This window comes from Macrobrachium rosenbergii, chromosome 24 (assembly GCF_040412425.1).
Source record: "Macrobrachium rosenbergii isolate ZJJX-2024 chromosome 24, ASM4041242v1, whole genome shotgun sequence".
Lineage (NCBI taxonomy): Eukaryota > Metazoa > Arthropoda > Malacostraca > Decapoda > Palaemonidae > Macrobrachium > Macrobrachium rosenbergii.
In genome coordinates, this window is record NC_089764.1 from 12,265,767 (window position 1) to 12,289,340 (window position 23,574).

The following is a 23,574-nucleotide window of genomic DNA, read 5'->3' on the forward strand; positions in this document are numbered from 1 at the left end:
AAATAAACTCGAATGACGCAGCTATCCTTTTCAACAGAGAGAGTCTACTTCCTTATTATTATTATTATTATTATTATTATTATTATTATTATTATTATTATTATTATTATTATTATTATTATTATTATTATTATTCTAGGATTGACGTGTTGATCCTCAATGCCGGAATAGCTGGTCTGGACCACCGTAACTTAACAGCGGACGGATTGGAATACACAATGGCTACGAATCACTTCGGTCACTTTCTATTAACTAACATTTTGCTCGGTAAGGATTGAGGATCCGGTTATGAAGCTTCTTGTCTCTTCAGTGGATGTGCGCATGCGCGGATGTGGTTGTTATAAACATATGTTTGTTATATACATTCGCTGGGAATCTGAGTTCGAGAGAAAGGCAAAACTAAAAAGATTAAAATCATTAAAAAGATTAGATTCTCCACAGCTAGAAAAGTCTGATCTCGTCCGATCCTGGTTCCTGGTTTTTGGTTCCTGGTTCCTGGTTCCTGATTCCTGGTTCTTGTTCCTGATTCCTGGTTTTTGATTCCTGATTCTTGGTTCCTGATTCCTGTTTCTTTGTTTCTGATTTCCATTTCTTCATTCCTGGATCCTGATTCCTGGTTCCTGATTGCTGGTGTCTGATTCCTGGTTTTTGGTTCCTGATCCCTGGTTCGTGGTATCAGATTCCTGATTTCTGGTTCATACTTTCTGATTCTTGCCTCTTGATTCCTCATTCATGGCTCTTGATTCCTGGTTTCTTATTTCTGGTTCTTGGTTCCGGATTCCTGGTTCCTGGTTCTTGATTCCTGGTTTCTGGTTTCTGATCCCTGGTCCATAATTCATGGTACCTGATTCCCAATTCCTGATTTCTGGTTTCTGATTCCTGATTCCCAATTTCTAGTTCCTGGTTCTTGGCTCCAGATTCATGGTTCCTGTTTCTTGGTTTCTGATTCCTGGTTTCTGATTCCTGATTCCTGGTTCCTGATTCCCGGCTTCTGGTTCCATATTCATGGTTTCTGAGTCCTGATTATTGATTCCTGGTTTCTGGTTCCGAATTCCTGATTCCTGGTGTCTATTTCATGATTCCTGGTTTCTGGTTTCTGATTCTTGATTCCTGGTTCCTGGTGTGTGATTCCTGGTATCTGGGTCTTGATTCCTGGTTCATGATTCCCAATTCATTATTCCTGGTTCCTAGTTCATGATTCCTAGTTCCTGTTTTCTCGTTCTTTATTCATGGTTTCCTTATCCTGCTTTCTGACTCCTGATTAATGGTTCATGATTCATGGTTCCTGGTTTCTGGTTCCTGGTTCATGGTTCCTAGTTTCTGGTTCCAAATACCCGATTCCTGGTTCCTGGTTCCCGATTCCTGATTCCTGTTTTCTGATTCCTAGTTCCTGGCTTCTGGTTTCTGATTCCGGGTTCCTGATTCCTGGTTTCTGATCCTGGCTCCTGGTTTCTGGCTCATGGTTCCTGATTCCTGGTTCCAGATTCCTGGTTATTGAGTCCTTTTTCCTGATTCCTGGCACCCGATCCTGGTTCCTGATTCCTGGCTCCTAAGCAAGAGCTCACTCTACAAAACAGAGTTGCGGGGACACTAACCACTTCGTGTGAGACGCGGAGCTGTTTCACTTTAAAACAGTTTTACTTGGTATAACTTTTCTCTGTCGTATTGGTAATCCCTTTTTCCAAATAACACTGACTTCTCTTGTTGTTTACTATTGGTCTCTTTTCTAAGTATTTTGATAATCTTTATCTTCACTTTCTGTGAGACTTCACTAAATTGAGTGTTTGTTTTATTCCTTGAACATTTTACCATTTTCTGCAATAAATACTTAAAATGTATCACTTATCATAATCCCTTCCTTTTCTAACTAACCTCCAAAAGTTAAGGTGGTGTTACTAAGCTCATTTCTAGAGAATTATAGCAATTTCTACTTTACTTTTTACATCCCCTACCGCCCTTCCTTTTACTTTTCCTGTTTGATTAGGTAGTGCTGTGTTATACTAGATAGAATATACAATTTAGGCCGAAGGCCAAGCGCTGGGGCCTATGAGTTCATTCAGCGCTGAAAGAAAAATTGAGAATAAGAGGTTTAAAAGGTGTAACAGGAGAAAAACCTCGCAGTTGCACTATGGAACAATTATAATTGTTAGGAGAGGTTGAGGAAAGTAAGATGGAAGAAAAAGAATATGAACGGAAGTACAGTAAAAGGAGAGAATGGGGTTGCAGCTAGGCGCCGAAGGGACGTTGCAAAGAACCATAAGTAATGCCTATAGTGCACCACGTGAGGTGCACTGTCGGCACACTTCTTCTTCTTCTTCTTCTTCTTCTTCTTCTTCTTCTTCTTCTTCAGGTCTCATAAAGAAGAGCAGACCCAGTCGCATCGTCGTCGTGGCTTCCTCTGCCCTAACTTCTACCTTGAGGGTTGACGTAAGTAAAAGCTTATTAAGGCTTCTAAATTATTGTTGTATGCTTTTTTTCTTTTGTTAAGATTAAAGCGTCCGGTATGTTGTGTCCAGTGCTCCTGGCTCTGCCTGTCCATGGATGAGCGAAGTGTTGGTATGCGACCCTCTAGTCTAAGTCATGTGTTTGGGCCTAAATCATACAAGGGCGATCAGTACAGTTTCCGGTAGGAATAATGTGGTTAAGAATAAGGGGAAGAAGAGTGAGAAGACATTGAAAAGGATGATACAACAAGAGTAAGAGACAGGAGACGACTGTAGCTGGGAAAAGTTCGTTCCAAAGCATATTGCACTTTATATTGCACTTTGTTCATCTCAATTTTTCCTCGCTGTTTCTTATTCTTTTCAAAGCATATTGCACTTTATATTGCACTTTGTTAATCTCGATTTTTCCTCGCTGTTTCTTATTCTTTTCAAAGCATGTTACACTTTATATTGCACTTTGTTAATCTCGATTTTTCCTTCTCTTTCTTATTTTTCCTCTGTTTCTTATTCTTTTCAAAGCATATTGCACTTTATATTGCAGTTTGTTAATGTCGATTTTTCCCCTCTCTTTCTTATTCTTTTCAAAGCATGTTACACTTTATATTGCACTTTGTTAATCTCGATTTTTCCTCGCTGTTTCTTATTCTTTTCAAAGCATGTTACACTTTATATTGCACTTTGTTAATCTCGATTTTTCCCCTCTCTTTCTTATTCTTTTCAAAGCATGTTACACTTTGTAATTCACTTTGGCAATATCGTCTCTTCCTCTCTTTCTTACTCAACCTCCTATGAAGAGCAGACAGAGACTGAGCAAAAGTGAAAGCCACGAGCAACATATTCTAAGGAAACGAAGCCATGGAGAAACGAATCTAAAAGGAATCAGCTACCAGATCGATCCTCCCTCCCTTAGGATGTTGTGCAATCAGGACCTCGAAAGCTCAAGCGAAGATGTTGTGCATTACTGCCCTAAAACATATTTTCACCTTGTATTTTTATCATTTATATATATATTCTCATCTAATTATTTGTTTATTTATCTTTTTTATAATTACTGACCTTTTCTTTCTGCATTTCCTATTACATTCTGTTAATTATTTTAAATGATGAACATAATATTCTTTGGAAGCTTAAATTTCATGTCCATGTCCCTTGTGGGTTTGTTCCATTTGAATAAGGGTTTAGCTTCTGAATAATAATAATAATAATAATAATAATAATAATAATAATAATAATAATAATAATAATAATAATAATAATAATAATAATAATAATACGCTGGTAAGAGACTCTCTTTTAAAGTAGTGTTATCAAAGTCATTTGCTGTTTCAGCGGCATTTGGTTTGTAGAGTAGAGAAAACTCTACAAGCTAAATGTCATTGAAACAGCAATTGTTTTTAATAATAATAATAATAATAATAATAATAATAATAATAATAATAATAATAATAATAATAATAATAATAATAATAATAGTCCATAAAAATCTAATACTAGCATGAGTCACTAAAATGGTGAAAAAATCCACAGTAGTGTAAATGTAAATATATATTAGAAATATAAATACAGAACGAAAGCTTTCGAGAATCAAGCAGATTCTCGGAAGCTCTCGTTTTTATATATATTTATAATATATGGTTACATGTACGCCAATGTGGATTTCTTCACAAATAATAATAATAATAATAATAATAATAATAATAATAATAATAATAATAATAATATAATAATAATATGTGGAATGCGGGAAGTCTTTTATTGAAATATCCAATTAGAAATCCTTCGTCGTCTGGATTCAGGTTCTACTTCAGGTACCGTCGACATGTTTCGACCAGCTTGTTGGTCGTCCTCTGGACGTGGTTGAAAAAGATCTGGAGAAACAAGGCGCTTTTGTCGGTATTTATAGGGGCGTCTTGATCGGTGCTGAATCATGATTGGCTGCCCGGGGCAGGTCATCTCGGGCGGAGCCTTCTCTCCCATGTTGATGTTCGGGGCTCGTCTTGCGTGCGAGTGGCATTGTAGTGCTGGGAGAATTTCGATCCTCAGATGCCGAATTCCAGACGACGAATGATTTCTAATTGGATATTTCAATAATAATAATAATAATAAAGAGGACACTCAGGAACGTTTGTTTTTCGTTCTGCAGAATCTGAACTTTGAGAAAGGAGGCTTCCGGTCTTTCAAATCCTACGCCCAGTCAAAGTCGTGCAATGTTCTCTTCACCCGCCGACTGGCTGACCTAACCAAAGGAGAAGGTAAGAATAAATTGTTCCCTTTTCGTTTCTTTGGATGAAATGAACAATAAGATTTGGCGGTAAGATTGAACCCGCAACTGGAATATCGTCACCTCGTTCTGGTATTCCGGAGTTTGGTTCGAATCTCGCCCGGAAGTCAGAATTTCTTCATTTCGAGTCCTGATTCTTCTATCAACTTAAAAACACCCAAGATAATTAAAATTTACTTCCTCTCCAGTTATTCTAGGGGTAATTTCCGTTACATATTGAGTAAAATCTTCACAACCACAGAAAGATATATAATTGTCACATCGAAACGCTAATTCACTCATTTTCCTTCCGCCAGATGTCTTCGTGAATTCTCTTAATCCGGGATTTGTGAGCACCGAAATCTTTGACAAGTCCGGAGGGCTGATGGTTGGGAAGTTCGTCAGGTTGTTTGTTCTTTTCACGGGAAGAGTAAGTCCGGTGTTTTGTTTCGTCCGCTGATCAAGCATTTCCTGACCTCACATTTCCTGACTTCATGTTTTCTGATCTCACATTGTCTGACCTCACGTTTCCTGACCTCACGTTTCCTGATCTCAACGTTTCCTGATCTCACGCTTTCTGATCTCACATTGTCTGACCTCACATTTACTGACCTCACGTTTTCTGATCTCATATTGTCTGACCTCACATTTCCTAACCTCACGTTTCCTGACCTCACGTTTCCTGATCTCACGCTTTCTGATCTCATTGTCTGACCTCACATTTCCTGACCTCACGTTTCCTGACCTCACGTTTTCTGATCTCGTTGTCTGACCTCTGACCTCATTTTTTTTATCTTTCTGACCTCCCATTTTCCTGACATTTCCTGACCTCACGTTTCCTGATCTTCCTGATCTCAAGCTTTCTGATCTCACATTGTCTGACCTCACATTTACTGATCTCACGTTTTCTGATCTCACATTGTCTGACCTCACATTGTCTGACCTCACATTTCCTAACCTCACGTTTTTTATCTGACATTTTCCTGACCTCACGTTTTTTTTATTTTTTGATCTCTGACCTCACATTTCTGTTTCCTGACCTCCTAATCTTTTCTTGATCATTTCGTTTTCTGATCTCATTGTCTGACCTCCCATTTCCTGACCTCATGTTTCCTGACCTCACATTTCCTGATCTCACGCTTTCTGATCTCACATTGTCTGACCTCACATTTCTTGACCTCACATTTCCTAACCTCACGTTTTCTGATCTCTTCAAGGGAGTGGTACGAGTTTCACAGCTTCATTCCTGTGTCTGTTCCCTTCACCTGATGATGCGTGATGCACTGTAGGCATTACTAAACCCCCCTAGCTGCTGTACCCACTTTTTTTTCTAGTCTTTTATCTCCATTGCCTCTTCCTTTCTTCATTCTTGTTTTTTCTCCCAGCTCCACCTTCTAGATGTTCGTACTTCATCTCCTCTGTGTTTTGGAACATTTTGTGCATTTTGTACATCACAGTTTTTATATGTTTTTGCACTGTTTATCATTCGTTATTTTGTATCAGGGGAATTCTCATGTTTATGTGAGATGCTTACTTTTCAAATTAATCTCCTTATCTTGCTGTCCAACCACTCCAACTCCTTTTCGCTGTCTTGAGCACTGAATGGCCAAAAGTGCCCTTCAGTGCTTGACTTGACAGCCTAAAATTCATCACCTTACCACTCCAGAGTCTCCAGTTCATTTAATCAACATTTCTCCCAAACAGACTGAGGTCCAAGGGGCGCAGACTGTGATATATGTGGCTGCTTCCGAGGAAGGTGGGAGCACCACTGGAAAGTTCTTCAAAGAGTGTAAGGTTCGTGTTAGAGTTCAAAAAATGAAAAGTGTTAGAGTGTAAGAAATGAACAGAAGAGGAAAAACGCCTTTTCAAATACAACTGGCCCATGGGGACGTGAATAGATGACTAGCTTTAGTCTTACTTCTGTGAACAGAAAATAAACACGAACATAATAATATTTTAATATTTTACTTGCATTTTTATTTATTTATCAATTTGTTAATTTATCTGTTCTTCTAACTGGTCTCCTCTTTCTGTATTTCCCATTACTTTCTGTTACTTCTTTCGAATGAACACCATATTCTTTGGAAGCTTGAATTTCAATTCATTGGCCCCTGTGGTGGGCTTGTTCCATACGAATAGGGTTCATCTTCCGAAGAATAAAGAAGCATTAGAACACAAGTGTTAGATTATTCCCTGTTGCGACAGTACCTTCGGACGAATTTTTTAACTCTGTTTCAGCAGAAAACTGCATGGCTTTCCTTCCACGTAAAAAAGAAATCGATCGTGATGGGAAAAAAGGCGCTTTACAGTTAGATTTTGACTGAGTGGAAATCAAGACAAATAGTCGTTTATTATTTGCCGAATAATCATCGTAGGTAGAGAGATGCGTTTCTTAGGTTAGAGTCAATGAGACGCTACTTACAATATCCGAGTTTGTAGTTGTCTAGTCTCCGGATCGCCTCTATAACTAGTTTAAGTATGGAAAGAATATTTCTATTCATTAGTTTTACATTATGTGCTCTCTCATTCCTGGAAGCAAAAGTTTTCATCACTTTCCTGTCACGCAGACAATCTCAGGAACAGTGCCAGTCAAATCAGGGTAGCTTATGTTGTATTCAAGATTGGGGATTATTCACAGAAAATGTTCTATTTTATTTAATCCCACGGAATTTCTTTCAAGTTTTTATCAGTTTTACTTAATTCTCTCTCTCTCTCTCTCTCTCTCTCTCTCTCTCTCTCTCTCTCTCTCTCTCTCTCTCTCTCTCTCTCTCTCTGCCCATAATAACACACTCATTCTTATTGATAACGTACTGACATAAACCACACCTCATTCTTATGAATAGCCTACTGAACCAAAAGAAATCTGTGTTATTGGTAGTGTACGGGCCTAAAACAAATCCTGTTTATAAAGACAGTCTACGGACCTAAGATAAATCTTGTTCTTAGTGATAGTAGAAGGACCTAAAGCAAATATTTAGCGAGAAATGGCTACATAATTGAAAAATTTAAAGTTAAGTATACCTTAGTTTAACCAGACCACTGAGCTGATTAACAGCTCTCCTAGGGCTGGCCCGAAGGGTTAGACTTATTTTACTTGGCTAAGAATCAATTGCTTACTAGCAACGGGACATACAGCTTATTGTGGAATCCGAACCGCATTATACCGAGAAATGAATTTCTGTCACCAGAAATAAATTCTTCTAATTCTTCATTGGCCGGTCGGAGAATCGAACGCAGGCCCAGCAAAGTGCTAGCCGAGAACGATATCGACCCGTCCAACGAGGAACTATACATAATTGAAAAGTGATTCGTTAGACACCTTTGAAAAGTAAAAGGAATGAAATGATTGTATAAGAAGGAAATAAACCTGGTTAATTAACTATCATGAAAAGGAAATGTCTGTAGAAAAAGATGAAGCGAATTATTTCATATCATCTCCGATGACAAATTAGGGAAAACTCAATTGTCATGAAACATTTTAAGGATAATTATGTCGTGTTCACGAAAAAAATTGCTCATTCATTTGACAGACAGTCTTTTTTTTTTTTTTTAATCTTTCCGATTGGCACAGACTGAATTCCGTGAGGAGGAAAGCACAACTATCAAAGACTGAGAAACCTGACGTAAGCCATACAGTGAGGAGCAGCAAAGCATCATTAATATAGCAATAGTCAGAATTATTATTATTATTATTATTATTATTATTATTATTATTATTATTATTATTATTATTATTATTATTATTATTATTATTATTCAGAAAATGAAACCTATCCATATGGAACAAGTCCACAGGGGCCACTGACTTTAAATTCAAGCTTCCAAAGAGGGGGTAAAGGGAAATGCGGAAGGAAGAGATCCCACTTATCACAAAACAAGAAATAAATTAACAAATAGATAGAGATATATTAAAATGCAAGGAGAATAGCTTTGGGGCAGTAATGCATTGCAGCTTCGCTTGAACTTCTGAAGTTCCAATTGCACGACATCCTCTGAAGGGAGACTGTTCCACAGTTCAACGGTGTGAGGAATAAAGGGCCTCTGGAACTGAGAAGTTCAACAGCGACAGCTTCACATTTCTTGATATGCGCACCCTTATTATTCATCTAAAGTCATTCCTTATATTTATTTCCAGAGCTCTTCTAAGGCAGATGCCCTTCTCAACAACGAGGAGTTAGCAAAGCAAGTCTGGGAAGCCAGCGAGAGATTGGTAGACCTACAGCCAAATGAGAAGCACTACTAAAGCTTCAAAGTCTGGATTTTGAAAGTCAGGACTGTCTGGTTTTGTGATCGCTGGGCAGAGATTCTGAGGTTTTCGTGTAATACACAGCGTGATTATTTGTCGTAATATCACTGCCCGTGTTACAGAATATTAAAGGGTATTATACTCGAGACGTTATAAGATTGCCTGATCTTTCGTCGTTTTTAGATTGATAATAAACCTTACCAAAGCAATGTAAAACACCAATATATAAAAAGGATTTTATAACCACTTAACATAAGTGTGCGTGTTTATAAGACCACAGAGTCAAAGATCTTTCATTTTTTTTTATGAATAATAGTAACATACCAATACAACGACAGTATTGATACAAATAAACTGTCCTAAATCCATATCAGTTTTATAGAAGGATTAGACCAGAATTGATGCTACGACTGGAATCATTTTTGTTGTTTTTGTAAACAGTATTTTTCGTCTGATATCAAAATATCGGCGGAAACCTTAGTTGGCTTACAAAGTTAAACTTCACCGCTGTCAGGAGCTGCCATTTTGCATTTTATGCAAAATCCAGGGTTTCCCAGAGGTTGCCAATTCGCCAAGCAAGCTAATTCTTTCTCTATAGGCCAATTTTAGTAAGAAATCAGACTTTAAAAAAATACATTTCTCACAACAACAAGGTCACTGTGAGCTTATAGAACGTAAATGCCCCATTGCCTGGTTTAATAGCCAAATTTTCAATATTATTATTATTATTATTTGAAGGGAGTAGACCCTCTTTTAAACAGGTCTCTCTCGCTCTCTCTCTCTCTCTCTCTCTCTCTCTCTCTCTCTCTCTCTCTCTCTCTCTCTCTCTCTCTCTGATATATGATACATAAACTTTAGAAGAGACTCAGGAATTTTAGCTTAGCAAAGAGGCTACACTCGAAACACACTCTTACAATTCGGTCAGCAAACGAATTTTTACAAAAGGCAACAAATATCATTCAAAATCTGACGGTATTATGAAATGACCTTGAATACACTAATAGCAAAATAAGACCTGTTACATCCAGCAATATTTCATTTATGGAATTACCTCCGTAACGAATATCAAACAGTCCCTTCAAACAGACAAGCGTTAAATGTATCCGGCAGCACAAGCAAAGATAGAAAGTTCCCCATTATCAAAATAAAAAGCATTCAGGAGAAATTAATGTTACTGGTTATCTCTGATTTGTGACCTGAACATGTTTGGGATATCAATAGGTAGATTAATATCAAATGAGTAAAAAGAGATTTATAACCCTAAGACGGAGCTGAAATGTGACCCACGTTAGTTATGACTTTGAAAGAGAGAAATTCTAACAATGACATACATAACCTTTTAAAAAATGCAGTCTTTATACTGTTTGTTTATTAAGTTGTTTTCACGGTATAGGAATTATTATTATTATTATTATTATTATTATTATTATTATTATTATTATTATTATTATTATTATTAAAAAGGATGGCTGTATTGTGCGAATTTATCTTATACAGTGTCTTTTCTATTTTCCTTATGATTCGCTTTTCGGGCTCAGCGATGTTAGCTAGCAACTGGCCGATATTCACATTGGAAAAAGGATAGTGTGTGGAATGCGGGAAGTCTTTTATTGAAATATCCAATCAGAAATAATTAGTCGTCTGGATTCAGGTTCTATTTCAGGTACTGTCGACATGTTTCGACCAGCTCGTGGTTGAAGAAGGCCTGGAGAAACAAGGTTGTTGTTGTTGTTTTAGATTTAGCTGGCCTTGTGCCAGCACGGGCTCTTGCTCCTAGAGCAGCCCGTAACTCTATGTTGATGATGAGTCTGTGAGATGGGTAGGTTAATGAAAACTTTATTATGATACATGAAAGTGATTTTGGTGGGGGTTGAGAAACAAGGTACTCGGGTCGGTATTTGTAGGGGGGTCTTGATCGGTGCTGAATCATGATTGGCTGCCCGGGGCAGGTCATCTCGGGCGGAGCCTTCTCTCCCATGTTGATGTTCGGGGCTCGTCTTGCGTGCGAGCGGCATTGTAGTGCTGGGGATGAATGGGAGAATTTCGATCCTCAGATGCGAATTTTGATTATTATTATTATTATTATTATTATTATTATTATTATTATTATATTACGTTACATACATATTTATCTTTCTACTTTTCATTGCCTCTGGTGCTGTTGTATTTTTACCTAGGTATCACTGACGTTATATATTCTTGGTGTATCCAAAAGAAATAAGACCCACCCAAACTTGCCAGTCTTATACAAATTTCGAAATTTCTCTCCAAAGCAAATTATATCTTTCAAAGGCAGAAATATAAAAAATTTATTCCTGACTATCGGAGTCTAAATTCTTTTATTCGACTTCTTTCTATTACGATTCTCTCTCTCTCTCTCTCTCTCTCTCTCTCTCTCTCTCTCTCTCTCTCTCTCTCTCTCTCTCTCTCTCTCTCCACCATTTTAATCTTTTAGAATTCTGCCTACACTCGCAGTTCAATTGCCCCCTCCCTCCCCACCTCCTCGCCCACTCTCAAAAATATCGCAGCGAGCCTTAGGGACAATTTAAAGGTATCACAGAAGAAGGAAGCTTTTGGCCAGGAGAAGAACATCTCCAAGTGGATAGAGGTTTCGGCAAACCCTTCACAAAAATTTTTTTTTTATTGTAAAAAAAGTTTACACTATTTTGAAAAAGATTCTTGTGAATATGTATCTCATTATTATATTAGTTATTATTACGAGAAGCCCTGTGACACTTTCCAATTGTTCGTGTACGTAAGCTCATTTTTTAATTGTTAATTATAATAAGGCGACTAAAATGACTATATCATTGATATGTCCTATAGTTATTCAGAATAATTCCTTTTTGAAACAGAGCAAAGTATGTTATCGAAGATCCATCACTGAAGTTGAGGACAAAGAAGACAGAGTCAATTTGCATGAATATGGTCCTTTTCCCGTCACAGCATAAAAGTTATATATATATATATATATATATATATATATATATATATATATATATATATATATATATATATATATATATATATATATATATATATATATATATAATAATAATATATATATATATATATATATATATATATATATATATATATATATGTGTGTGTGTGTGTGTGTGTGTGTGTGTGTGTGTGTGTGTGTATATGTATGTGTGCGTGTGTATATATATATATATATATATATATATATATATATATATATATATATATATATATATATATATATATATATATATATATATATATATATATATATATATATATATATATATATATATATATATATATATATATATATATATATATATATATAAATAAATAATAAACCACGAAAAGGTAAAGGCGTGATGATTATACGAACAAAGTTTCAGCTACGAAGGAAAGTGAAACAATGGAGACGCTAAGTACTTTCGTCTCATTACCAAGACATGGTCACAGCAACTAAAGATATACAGAGACAAGGGCATTATCTATAGTGTCATCTATTAACGCCTTTGACAAATTCAGTAACCTTTGCCAACAACAGTATGAACAAAGTAAAAGGGCTCATATATGCAGCAATGAAATTTCCATATGAAATGAATTTCCCGGCACGTTATAGAAATGCTTTGGCTGAGATGAAAAAGGGTAAAACTATACATATAACTAAGGCTGACAAGTCCAACACCTTAGTAATTATGGATAAAAATTGTATATATCAAAACTGGAAGAATTGCTAAGTGACAATAATACATACTTAAAACTAAACAAGAACCCCTTAGAAGAAGTAATAAAATCTTTCAATAGCAGATCAAAAAGAATCCTGAAAAACAACAAATGTCTCATAAATCAGTTTTCAACGAATTCACTTTCCTTGCCGTATTTATATGGGCTAGTAAAAAACACATAAGGAAAATACCCATATGAGACCAATAATTAGTTCTGTTGGATCCGTAACTTGTAAGCTTTCAAAATATCTAACAAAATTATTGCCACCGTTGCTAGGAATTATTTCTGGTACCCATCTTACTGTTCTTTAGATTTGACTGACAAAATCAATGGTATTACAATCAAACCAGATTCACGGTTAATAAGTTTTGATGTATGTTCCTTATTCACTAAAGTGCCCATTGACTCGGTATTGGAATACCTTAAAGATGAATTGCATAAATTTGATTTGCCATTAATAATTAGCCAGGTCATACAGTTTATAAGATTATGCATGTGTAATTGTAAATTTATTTTCATGGGGGAATATTTTAAACAAACATCTGGTGTGCCAATGGGAAACCCACTTTCACCTGTTCTTTCAAATTTATACAGTATATGGAATATTTTGAACGCCTTTACAGCCCCAAGATTTTCCATTTTCCTGTAACATGGCACCGTAATGTTGATGATATTTTAGCCATCATACCCGAAGATTTGGATGTAAATAACATATTGGCCTAGCTAAATGATGAAATCCCTTCTATTAAATTTACACTCGAGTTAGAGAAAAATGAATGTTTACCTTTTTTTTGGATATTTATATTAAAAGAGAACCTTTTAACTGTAAATTAATATTTATAGGCGCAAGACAAATAATTTGACATATGTACACTATTATTCAGGGCATCGTTTAAATATCAAAGTTTCAGTTTTTCTATCAATGTTTCTTCGAGCCTTGCGAATTGTCAGTCCTGAGTTTTTAGATCAAGAATTCAAAAACATCAGACAAATAGGAAGAGATCTATGCTATCCAACCCACATCATGGATATTTATTACAATAAAGCTATAAAGGCCTTGTATGAACAATCTGAACGAAAAAAGAAGTGTCCTCAAACTCCCTTTGTTTGCCACATTTTATTGGATTTGAAGCTGTAAAACCTTTTTTAAAATTGTTTAAGACAAGTGTATCCTTCACGTATAATAATATAAAAAAAACATGCTTATAAAAAATAACCCCCCAAAAGATAGTAATATTGTATACAAAGTTCCTTGTATGAATTGAGATTCATTTTACTTGGGTCAGACCAGTAACGAATTAATACCAGATGAAACCAACAAAAATATTCAGTAAGAACAGGTCAGAGTAATAATGCTCTGTTTTTGCATCTAAGTGAAAAGTCCCACATAATAAATTAGACACAAAGCAATGTAATATTACGAAGTAATGAAACTATTTCCAGGAACTACTTGGAATCTGTTATGATTCAGCTGACATGGGAAGGAAATGGAGCGGAAGAATATGAAACAGAAAACAGCTAAGATCAAAACCGGTGACAAACTATTCACTTTGATAAGTGTGCTTTAAAGGAAGTGCTAAATTTCTAGACTTATAAAACAAATTGGGTTTAATACGGAAAGGTGAATGGAAAATGGAACGAGATGGCTGTGCCGGAGATGTAAGCCCCGGATTATTTTCTTTTGACCCTGTAATAGAACACATGTTCCAGAAAGATTTGAAAGATATAATAAAGAGGATTACCAATAGGAAGATTTCGATGTTAATCCATTGACCATTCTGTGACCTCCCAACCTATTTGTATTCCCTTAGGACTTATACCTACCATATATATATGCCCTTGTCTTCGTATAGCTTTAGTAGCTGTGACCGTGTCTTGGCAATAAGACGAAAGTACTTAGCATCTCCACTGATTCACTTGCCTTCGTGGCTGAAACTTTGTTCATTTATAAACTTTGTTATATATATATATATATATATATATATATATATATATATATATATATATATATATATATATATATATATATATATATATATATATATATATATATATATATATATATATATATGAAGATAAGAAGGCCCATAAAACACTATTTGAACGTTGCAACCATATGTTTCGGGCACTTCCTTCAGTGCCCCTGTTCACTGGAAAAATATGGACAGATGAAATGTTACAAGGGTATATATACACAGCATATATAGGTGTGGCATTAAGTCTCCGATGTGGAGACCTATGATAAATCAACAAAAGATCCCACAACAAATATTGCAGCCCAATTTAATAAATCAGTCAGAACCATAGGGGGCAATAAGAAGAACATAGAATTACTAGAGACATTCAAGATAATCAACCCTTCTCTCCCCTATTTCTACGGCCTCCCGAAAACACATAAAGATGGGATTCCTTTACGTCCCATAATATCTAGCAGGGTCTCTTTCATGTGTAAATTATCAAAATGGCTTGCAGACCTGTTATCACCCTTTCTAGGAACCTTCTCATCCTCCCACGTCAAACATGCAGAGGATTTTATACAAAAATTTAATAGTTTAAACATCGCCTCAAATAACATCAAATTGTTCAGCCTCGAAGTCGAGTCATTATTTACCAAAGTCCCGATCACCGACGTGTTGTCTTTCTTAAAGAGGAAGTTACAACCATATGAAGACCATTTTCCTCTTGGCATAGATAAAACTCTCAAACTTATCAACCTGTGTGTAACTAACAACGTGTTCTCTTTCAATGGTAATTTTTACAAACAAAAATTTGGCTGTAGCATGGGCAGTCCCCTATCACCTCTTTTAGCAAACTTGTACATGGAATATTTCGAAACAGAAATTTTGTCATCTATCAAACCCCGTAATATGATCTGGCTTAGATACTAGATGATATCTTTACTTTCTGGGACAATAGCTGGGGAGACTTAATGAATTTTTTAATAGGCTAAATTCGCTAGTTCCGACCATAAAATTTAAAACGTATTGGGAAAAGGACGGAAAACTGCCGTTCCTAGATGTACTGATCATAAGAGAACAGAACAGATATGCATTTACAGTATATAGAAAACCCACCTTCGCTGTTTCCTACATTCATTTCTTAAGCTACCACGACGTCTCCGTAAAGATCATGGTAGGGTGCAACTTATTCCTCAGAGGACTTAGGATATGTTCAAATGGGTACCTAGATAAAGAATTCAACACGATCCGCCAACACCTAACGCAACTGCTCTATCCACCACACATTATCGAGAGGGCTATTAACAAAGCGAATAAAATATACTATAGAGGTCCCACTCACAACAGACAAATAGATTTCAACAACAAAATAAAGCTTCCGTATGACGAAAACATCCAAAAAGCCACCGAACAACTCAGGTCTAACAATCCCTTCATTTTCCATTATCCCAAATCCATCGGGAGTTCGCTCATTAACGTATACTTAAATAACAAAGGGGAAGAAGCTGGAGTTTACAAGATACCGTGTAGCAATTGTAATGACATTTACGTGGGGGAGACAGGTAGATCGCTCTCGCAAAGAATAACAGAGCACAAAAGATCAGTATGTTACCCATCGGAGAGTTCGGGGATTTTCCTACATATCAGAAATACAGGACCTATCATAAACTGGAGTGGGGCGGAGCTGGTTTTCAAAAGTAGCTGTCCGTACAAAAGAAAGATGCTGGAATCTGCTATCATCAATCAAACCAACAATATGAACTTGTCAGGAGGACATTGGAAATCGGACGACATCGACGCTTTAATCCTCAGACCGCTCCTGAAGAAGGTGTTCCAGAGCACACGACCACCAGAATCGACGCCAAACGGGAGTTAATGGGCCGAAAACCACTAGGGAACAGTTTACTCTCCTCCTTCTTAGGAAACGGTCACCTGCATACCATCGGAGACTTAATGCCACACCTATATATGCTTGGTATATATAACCTTGTAACATTTCATCTGTCCATATTTTTCCAGTGAACAGGGGCACAGAAGGAAGTGCCCGAAATATATGGTTGCAACGTTCAAATAGTGTTTTATGGGCTTTCTTATCTTCATATTATACTGTAGTATTACAGTAAAAGACATTCATATATATATACAGTATATATATATATATATATATATATATATATATATATATATATATATATATATATATATATATATATATATATATATATATATATATATAAAGATTCCAGATGAGGTATATCAGTAAACAGCAGGGTCCGTTAAACACATCATAAAAGCTATGGTTTAATCACAAGAAACGTTTTGCACATTAGCTCAGTGCATCTTCAGTCTGTAAAATTAACACAAACTCGTTAAAATATTACAGAACTTTTATCCAGAAAATGTGGTTTATAAAATTATTACAGGCTGCTTTCACAGATATTTTTTTAAGCCGACTCCCTCATACAATGGCCAAAAGAAAATGCTATTCGCTGCTATCCCTTTTATCTTAGATAATAATATTTTAACTAAAATGAAACATTATTGAACAAGAGTTTGGCTGCCTTCATATGGATCTTATCCCTGTCAGTCCTCTTAAGACTTGCACATTTTTCAGCCACAAAGACAAACAGCCGACCTTCATGAGATCCAATATTACTTACAAATTTCAGTGCCCGGGATGTCACGGTATTTATGTTGGTTCTTGCCGAAGATTGTTGCAGGTGAGTTATTGCAGTCACATGGGATATAGTTTCAGAACGGGACAGAGAGTTAGCAAACCTGAATTCTCTAACATTAGGAACCATGCTTCCATATGCAAGATGGAAGTCGATAAGAAATACTTTTATTGTTGGTGGTACAACCCACAGTAACTACCTCACCCCTTGAGTCTTTATATATTAAATGGCTGGTTCCGTCTTTAAACTCCAACGTGTTTGCTGCTCCTCCTCTGTATCTAGTATGACTGAAGTCGTGGGTGGGTTTACTGTCTTGTCTTGGTCATTCGTTCTTCTTCCTCCTCCACTCTGACAGGTTGTTAAGCACTGGGTCTAACTCTTACTTTACACAATTCTTGTGGTTCTTTTTTTAAGTATAGTTAACGCTAAGTTTTATTTTAGTTTTTGTAATTAGTAAATTGATGTTTATAGTAATTTTATTGTGATTTGTAGTATTTTAATGAGTTTGTGTTAATTTTACAGAGTGAAAATGCATTGAGCTAATGTGCGAAACGTTTCTTGTGATTAAACAAAGCTTTTATGATGGGTTTTACAGGCCCTGCTGTTTACTGATATATATATATATATATATATATATATATATATATATATATATATATATATATATATATATATATATACATATATATATATATATACATATATATATATATATATATATATATATATATATATATATATATATATATATATACATACATATGATATATATATATATATATATATATATATATATATATATATATATATATATATGTATATGTGTGTGTGTGTGTGTGTACGTGTGTATATGTGTGTGTGTGTGTGTGTGTAACTGAATCACGAAAATATGGTGTGTGTGTGAATATCTGCTAAGTAAAGGACAGTAAGTCGAAAATAAAGGAGACCATATCTGTTTCTCTTTCCTTTGTGGCATTGCCACCTCCGTTTCTATATATATATATCTTTTATATATATATATATATATATATATATATATATATATATATATATATATATATATATATATATATATATATATATATATATATATATATATATATACTATGTGGTGAGAATGGATCTATTCCAGCTGTGGTCGCACGTATCTGGATGTAATGGATGTATTTATCTATAAAACGAAAAAGGATTATATTATTACTTATGGCATAGTGCTTTTGCTCACCATTCCCCAACTCTCACTGCGGAAGTTGGCGTTTCTTAATTTGTTTGATATTATGATTAAGTGCTTTGAAATGACAAACAAATCCAGAACGTGATGTATGTATGTATGCATGTATATACGTATGTCTGGATGTATTTTTATATGTATATTTATGTATGTGAGAGAGAGAGTGAAGTAGCAGTTACAAATAAGCAACCGTCTAAATGCCTTAACTGTGATTAGCAAATACGTACAGATAGGGGTAATTCCTGCGATTTTAATACAGAGAAATTCAAGACATCACCAGTTTTAAAAGTAGGGTGAACAGAAGTTTTCATCTATAAAAAAAACAATAAATTATCATACCTGCGAGTGGAACTAAGCAGAGATATGAGCATAAACCTGCCAAAGGAAAGCTTGAAGGAAATTAGGAATGGAAAGAGATGCAGTGTCAAATTCAACACAGAAGAGATTATAATACAAGAGACTTTTGATTATGGTTGATGAAAAATAGGGCTTCAGTTATCCGAAACAACCAAGCGATTTAGTATTAAAACTGCTTCTCTAAAATACCAAACACACAACCTTTCGTCGATAGTGTCTAAATTTCTGACACACACACACACACACACACACACACACACACACACACACACACACACATATATATATATATATATATATATATATATATATATATATATATATATATATATATATATATATATGAAAATTGTCCTTGTGGCAAATATTTTTGTGACTTCATTTCTAGATGGAGATCACGTATTGATTGCTCTCTCGCAATGCCCAGAAAAACTCCTACGTGATTCGTACGGGATTTGGTGCCTTGAACGAAAAGGAGGATAATACGATAATTCTAAGAATACAATTATAACTCCCCTCTCTCCGCTACGCACAAACGCACACACATTCTTTCGCCCATGATCAATAGCAATTGTCAAACGTTTGTAATATTTTCAAGGAAGAGAAAGTTCAAACCTTACCAAGTAGAGACTTTTCTTTGTGAAAGTTAGTGTTCTCTGAGTTAAGAAATTAGTAACCGTTTTCATTTTCTTGACCATGACTGATCAATTTAATACGCCCTTCAGTACAAGTCAGAGACCACCGCTAAATCTCAACCCATTAATAATTGTTTAATGGAAAATGACGTTATCGTTCAATAAACACCAAGCTCTGTCCTTCGACATCTTGAGATCTGTATAATAACAATATACATTCGTCATGAGAGTTTGAATCTCACTGTCATTTATTTTCAGTTTAGAGGTAAGATCTAACGGTTAGTAATTGATGATAAAATCTAACCTGACTTGGGAGAAATATCACAAGGAATGGATGTCCAATGGATACTCTCTTGACTCTTTTATTACTGTTTTATTACAACCATAATTCATGAACAATGGTTTTCCTGGGATAAAGGATTCCACACGCACCGTAATAGAAGCATTAAATCATATTTGTTTATATAATAAAACGATCTTAGCAACAGGCAACCTAACATCTTTATTCACGCCAAGATTAAAAAAAAAAAAAAAAAAAAAAAAAAAAGAGGTTGGGGGGAAGAAGAGAGATGGAAAATATAGGTCAGTCTCTTGGGAATGAACTTCTAGAGGCAGGGGTTAGAGAATTCCAAATAGTGGAAATGTGCGATATTTTAAATGAATTTTTTTAAGAATAATTTTTTCAATGAATTGTAATGTTTAAACTACTGATTAAAAAATTTGCAGTATTTTTTATCATCACAATACATATTTAACACTCCCATCTAATACAGAGACAACATGATTACTTACCCTTGATTAAATAGCAGTAATTTATGAAATGTCTTATGTGTTTGTTAACTGACTAGGAAATTGGTAAAGTTTTACTTGAGATTACAGGAAATATTTAACCAAGGAGTTATTTCATATGATACTCCGAAATTTTAACTTCCGACTCCTATTATTACGCTTGTCACTGTCAGTGCAACTACAAGTGATGTTGCTACCATATTTATAACTAATACCAATATCATTAACATTGCTGTTGTTCCTTGGTTGGAATATAACACACCTTTTCACGTAATCATAAATACACTCTCAGTGTCATTGCATCGTTATCACTAGTATTATCCAATTTCTTATTTTACTCCAGATTTTGACGTTGATTTATTTAGACAACCATGACAATAGAACTCTGAAGAGTGTTAACACAGTAGGACTAGTATGGGAGAATAAAATTTCCGAAGCGCCACCTACGTCACTAAAGCTGCTATCCTCCTCAGCAAAGCAAAACAGAACTCTGGTTTGAGGGAACATACTGAATAGGCAACGGCCAATTCTTGGTCTACTACTATTACTACTACTACTACTATTATTATTATTATTATTATTATTATTATTATTATTATTATTATTATTATTATTATTATTATTATTATTTCGGAAGAACATCCTCATATGAACAAGCTTCATTAAAAATATTGGCCGTCCGGATGCCGTTGAGCTTATACAGAAATTTTTCAATCTCACGAATGAGTTTTTCGTGAGCGCAGGTAAATTATATACAAGCTGTGCGAAGTTCGGACAGCTTAAATATGATTTACCCGCTGCCACGAAAAACATCTTATTCGTGAGATTGAGTAATTACCATACGAGTATGAGCTCAACGGCATCCAGACAACTATCCTTCTTCTTCTTCTTCTTCTTCTTCTTCTTCTTCTTCTTCTTCTTCTTCTTCTTCTTCTTCTTCTTCTTCTTCTTCTTATTATTATTATTATTATTATTATTATTATTATTATTATTATTATTATTATTATTATTATTATTATTATTATTATTATTATTATTATTATTATTATTATTATTAGCCAAGCTGACCCCTGGTTAGCAAAGCGGAATGCTACAAGTCCTATAAGCTAATTAAAAGACAGTCCAGAGCTTCATACTAAGATCTTGAAAGCATCCATATACGAAAAACGATTTACACAAGTAAAGAATAAGCTATATGAAAGAAATAAGCAAACAGAGAAGATGAAACAAATAATCTGTGAAATGAGATTTATGCGAGCTTGCTTAAATAAAAAAAAAAGCCATTCGTACCTTGTTTGAAGTTCTGAGGTTCCCAAGTCTAATCAGGCCATCCCATGATAAAGGTTTTCATACAGAACCTTTATCGAACTGCGTGATACTGGACCTCACAAAAGAAAAGACTTTTAGAATTAAACGCATATCTACAGGTACATAGTGCACTCTATATGCAGTCTGGGGAGATATGAACTCACGGATGATCAGAATGACAAAAACTGGAAAAGGATGTGCAGTAAGCTGGTTGAACGAATAGGCCAGAGGTCAGTAACAAAGAATTTGCAGAACTCTATTTTTGTCAGTGAGGATGCAGAGGTCTCTGAAAATCCCAAAAATTTTTGCAGTATGTCTTTTTTTCTGTATTTGAAGAAGAGTGACCGGATATGTTCCTCGAGAGTGGATTTGCAATTAAGAATAACATTTGATATTCCGAGTTACATCTAGCTAAAGAAACACTGTCAAGGAAAAGAGATGGTTTAGTACCATCCGTAATTTGAGTGATGTTAGTGTTCATTTTCCTGCAATATAATTTGCAGCTTATACTAAGTTTAGCTAAACCTCTGTTTAGAGACTCGTCAAGTTTATGCTTTAGCTCAACTGGACAAGAAAATCGGGATTATCCGATTGTGTCAATTGTTAGTATTATTTTGTTACTAATATTTAACACCCTTTGAACTTAAACCTGTAATGGCTGTCGCAATCTCTTCGTCAGGGGCCTGAAAAGGAACATTTGGAACCAACATATACTTTATGCTAGCTCAACAGAACCTACTTCCACACTCGCCCTCCCAAGAGAAAAGAATAAAAAAAAAAAAAAAAAAATAGAAGCAGAAATGCGCAGGATTCCAGTACAAACCACCGGACATGTTGCTTTTTTGGTTTCAGTTTTATCAATATAACTCGAGTTGAGTTTTGTGCCACTGTGAGGGGAGATTGGTATCTGTCCTGTGATTGAAGATCATTTATATCTAAATACTAACTGATAAATAGAATTCAGCCAAACCGATTTGAATCTTTTGAACAAAATCGCGAAACTTTGCACCAAAATTTGTGAACAATAATTTTACTTCACTTCTGCCAGTATTGTTTTGGAAAGATGTTATACGAAAATCTGAGTAATTGTCGCTGTTGCGGATTTTTTTTTTTTCTATTTTCATTTTCATTTTTAACACGCGAGGGATAACACTTGTAGGAGTCTAAACATGTACGAATATTCTGCCATTATCACCTTTTACCATTTTAAGTACTCGGCAATGTTATGCCGATATGCAATCGCTTCTATCACCTTTATCTCTATAAACTGAAACAGCTATTCATCTCGCTCATTCCTTTGGATCTTTTCCATATTCTGATGATCCTTGCAAACACTGGTCAGCCACATTGCAAGTTTTGGACCCCTGTACATATGAAGGATTAGCAAAATAGCATCAGTATTAAAAGGGTAATGATTTTATGTAGTAAATATTTGATCTACATATAAACCTTCGCCATTTACCTGTGACGAATTTCACAAAGTTGTTGCTTATTGCACTTCACTCAGTTATCCAACGCTCAGCTTTAAACGTTAGCTGAGAAATTATTCTCTATCTCATTTACACGAATAGCCGTGCGAGTTATTAATAATGTCCTTCTTTTGTGTAAAACTTCTTTATAAAAGCCAGATTAGTAATGATAAGTTTCGGTCAATCATTTCCACTCAGGAATTAAATATTTCCGAATGTTATTTTACGTTAGGTATATTAAATGAATTCAACGAATAAACACGAATAAGAATTACTACTAAAATATTACTCCGCTTCTTCAGGTAACCTTATCATAACTCAAAATTTTGAAGGACACAGACCATAAATGTATTCATCAAAGAATATTAAAATAAAGACAATTAGATATCAGGGACTTTTCTGTTTCTCAAGAAAAAAAATGAACAGTAAAGTCTTCCTCTCAAATCTTACGACTGAGATTTAAAGTCCAATAAAAAATGAGAAACCTCGGT

General features: G+C 35.1%; 1 protein-coding gene across 5 annotated transcripts in view; it reads left to right on the forward strand.

Annotated features, from left to right (window-relative positions):
• Positions 1-23,574, forward strand: part of LOC136851871 (retinol dehydrogenase 14-like) — a 66,268-nt gene that overhangs the window by 10,878 nt on the left and 31,816 nt on the right. For 4 of the 5 annotated variants that reach the window (XM_067126185.1, XM_067126186.1, XM_067126187.1 and 1 more), the window contains exons 5-10: positions 140-267; positions 2,351-2,427; positions 4,588-4,696; positions 5,022-5,134; positions 6,409-6,498; positions 8,840-9,318. In XM_067126185.1, the coding sequence (XP_066982286.1) occupies positions 140-267; positions 2,351-2,427; positions 4,588-4,696; positions 5,022-5,134; positions 6,409-6,498; positions 8,840-8,947 (625 nt within the window). In that variant the 3' untranslated portion in view covers positions 8,948-9,318. Of the gene's footprint in view, positions 1-139; positions 268-2,350; positions 2,428-4,587; positions 4,697-5,021; positions 5,135-6,408; positions 6,499-8,839; positions 9,319-23,574 lie in introns of those variants that run through there. The other variant, XM_067126183.1, reaches the window with a different exon arrangement.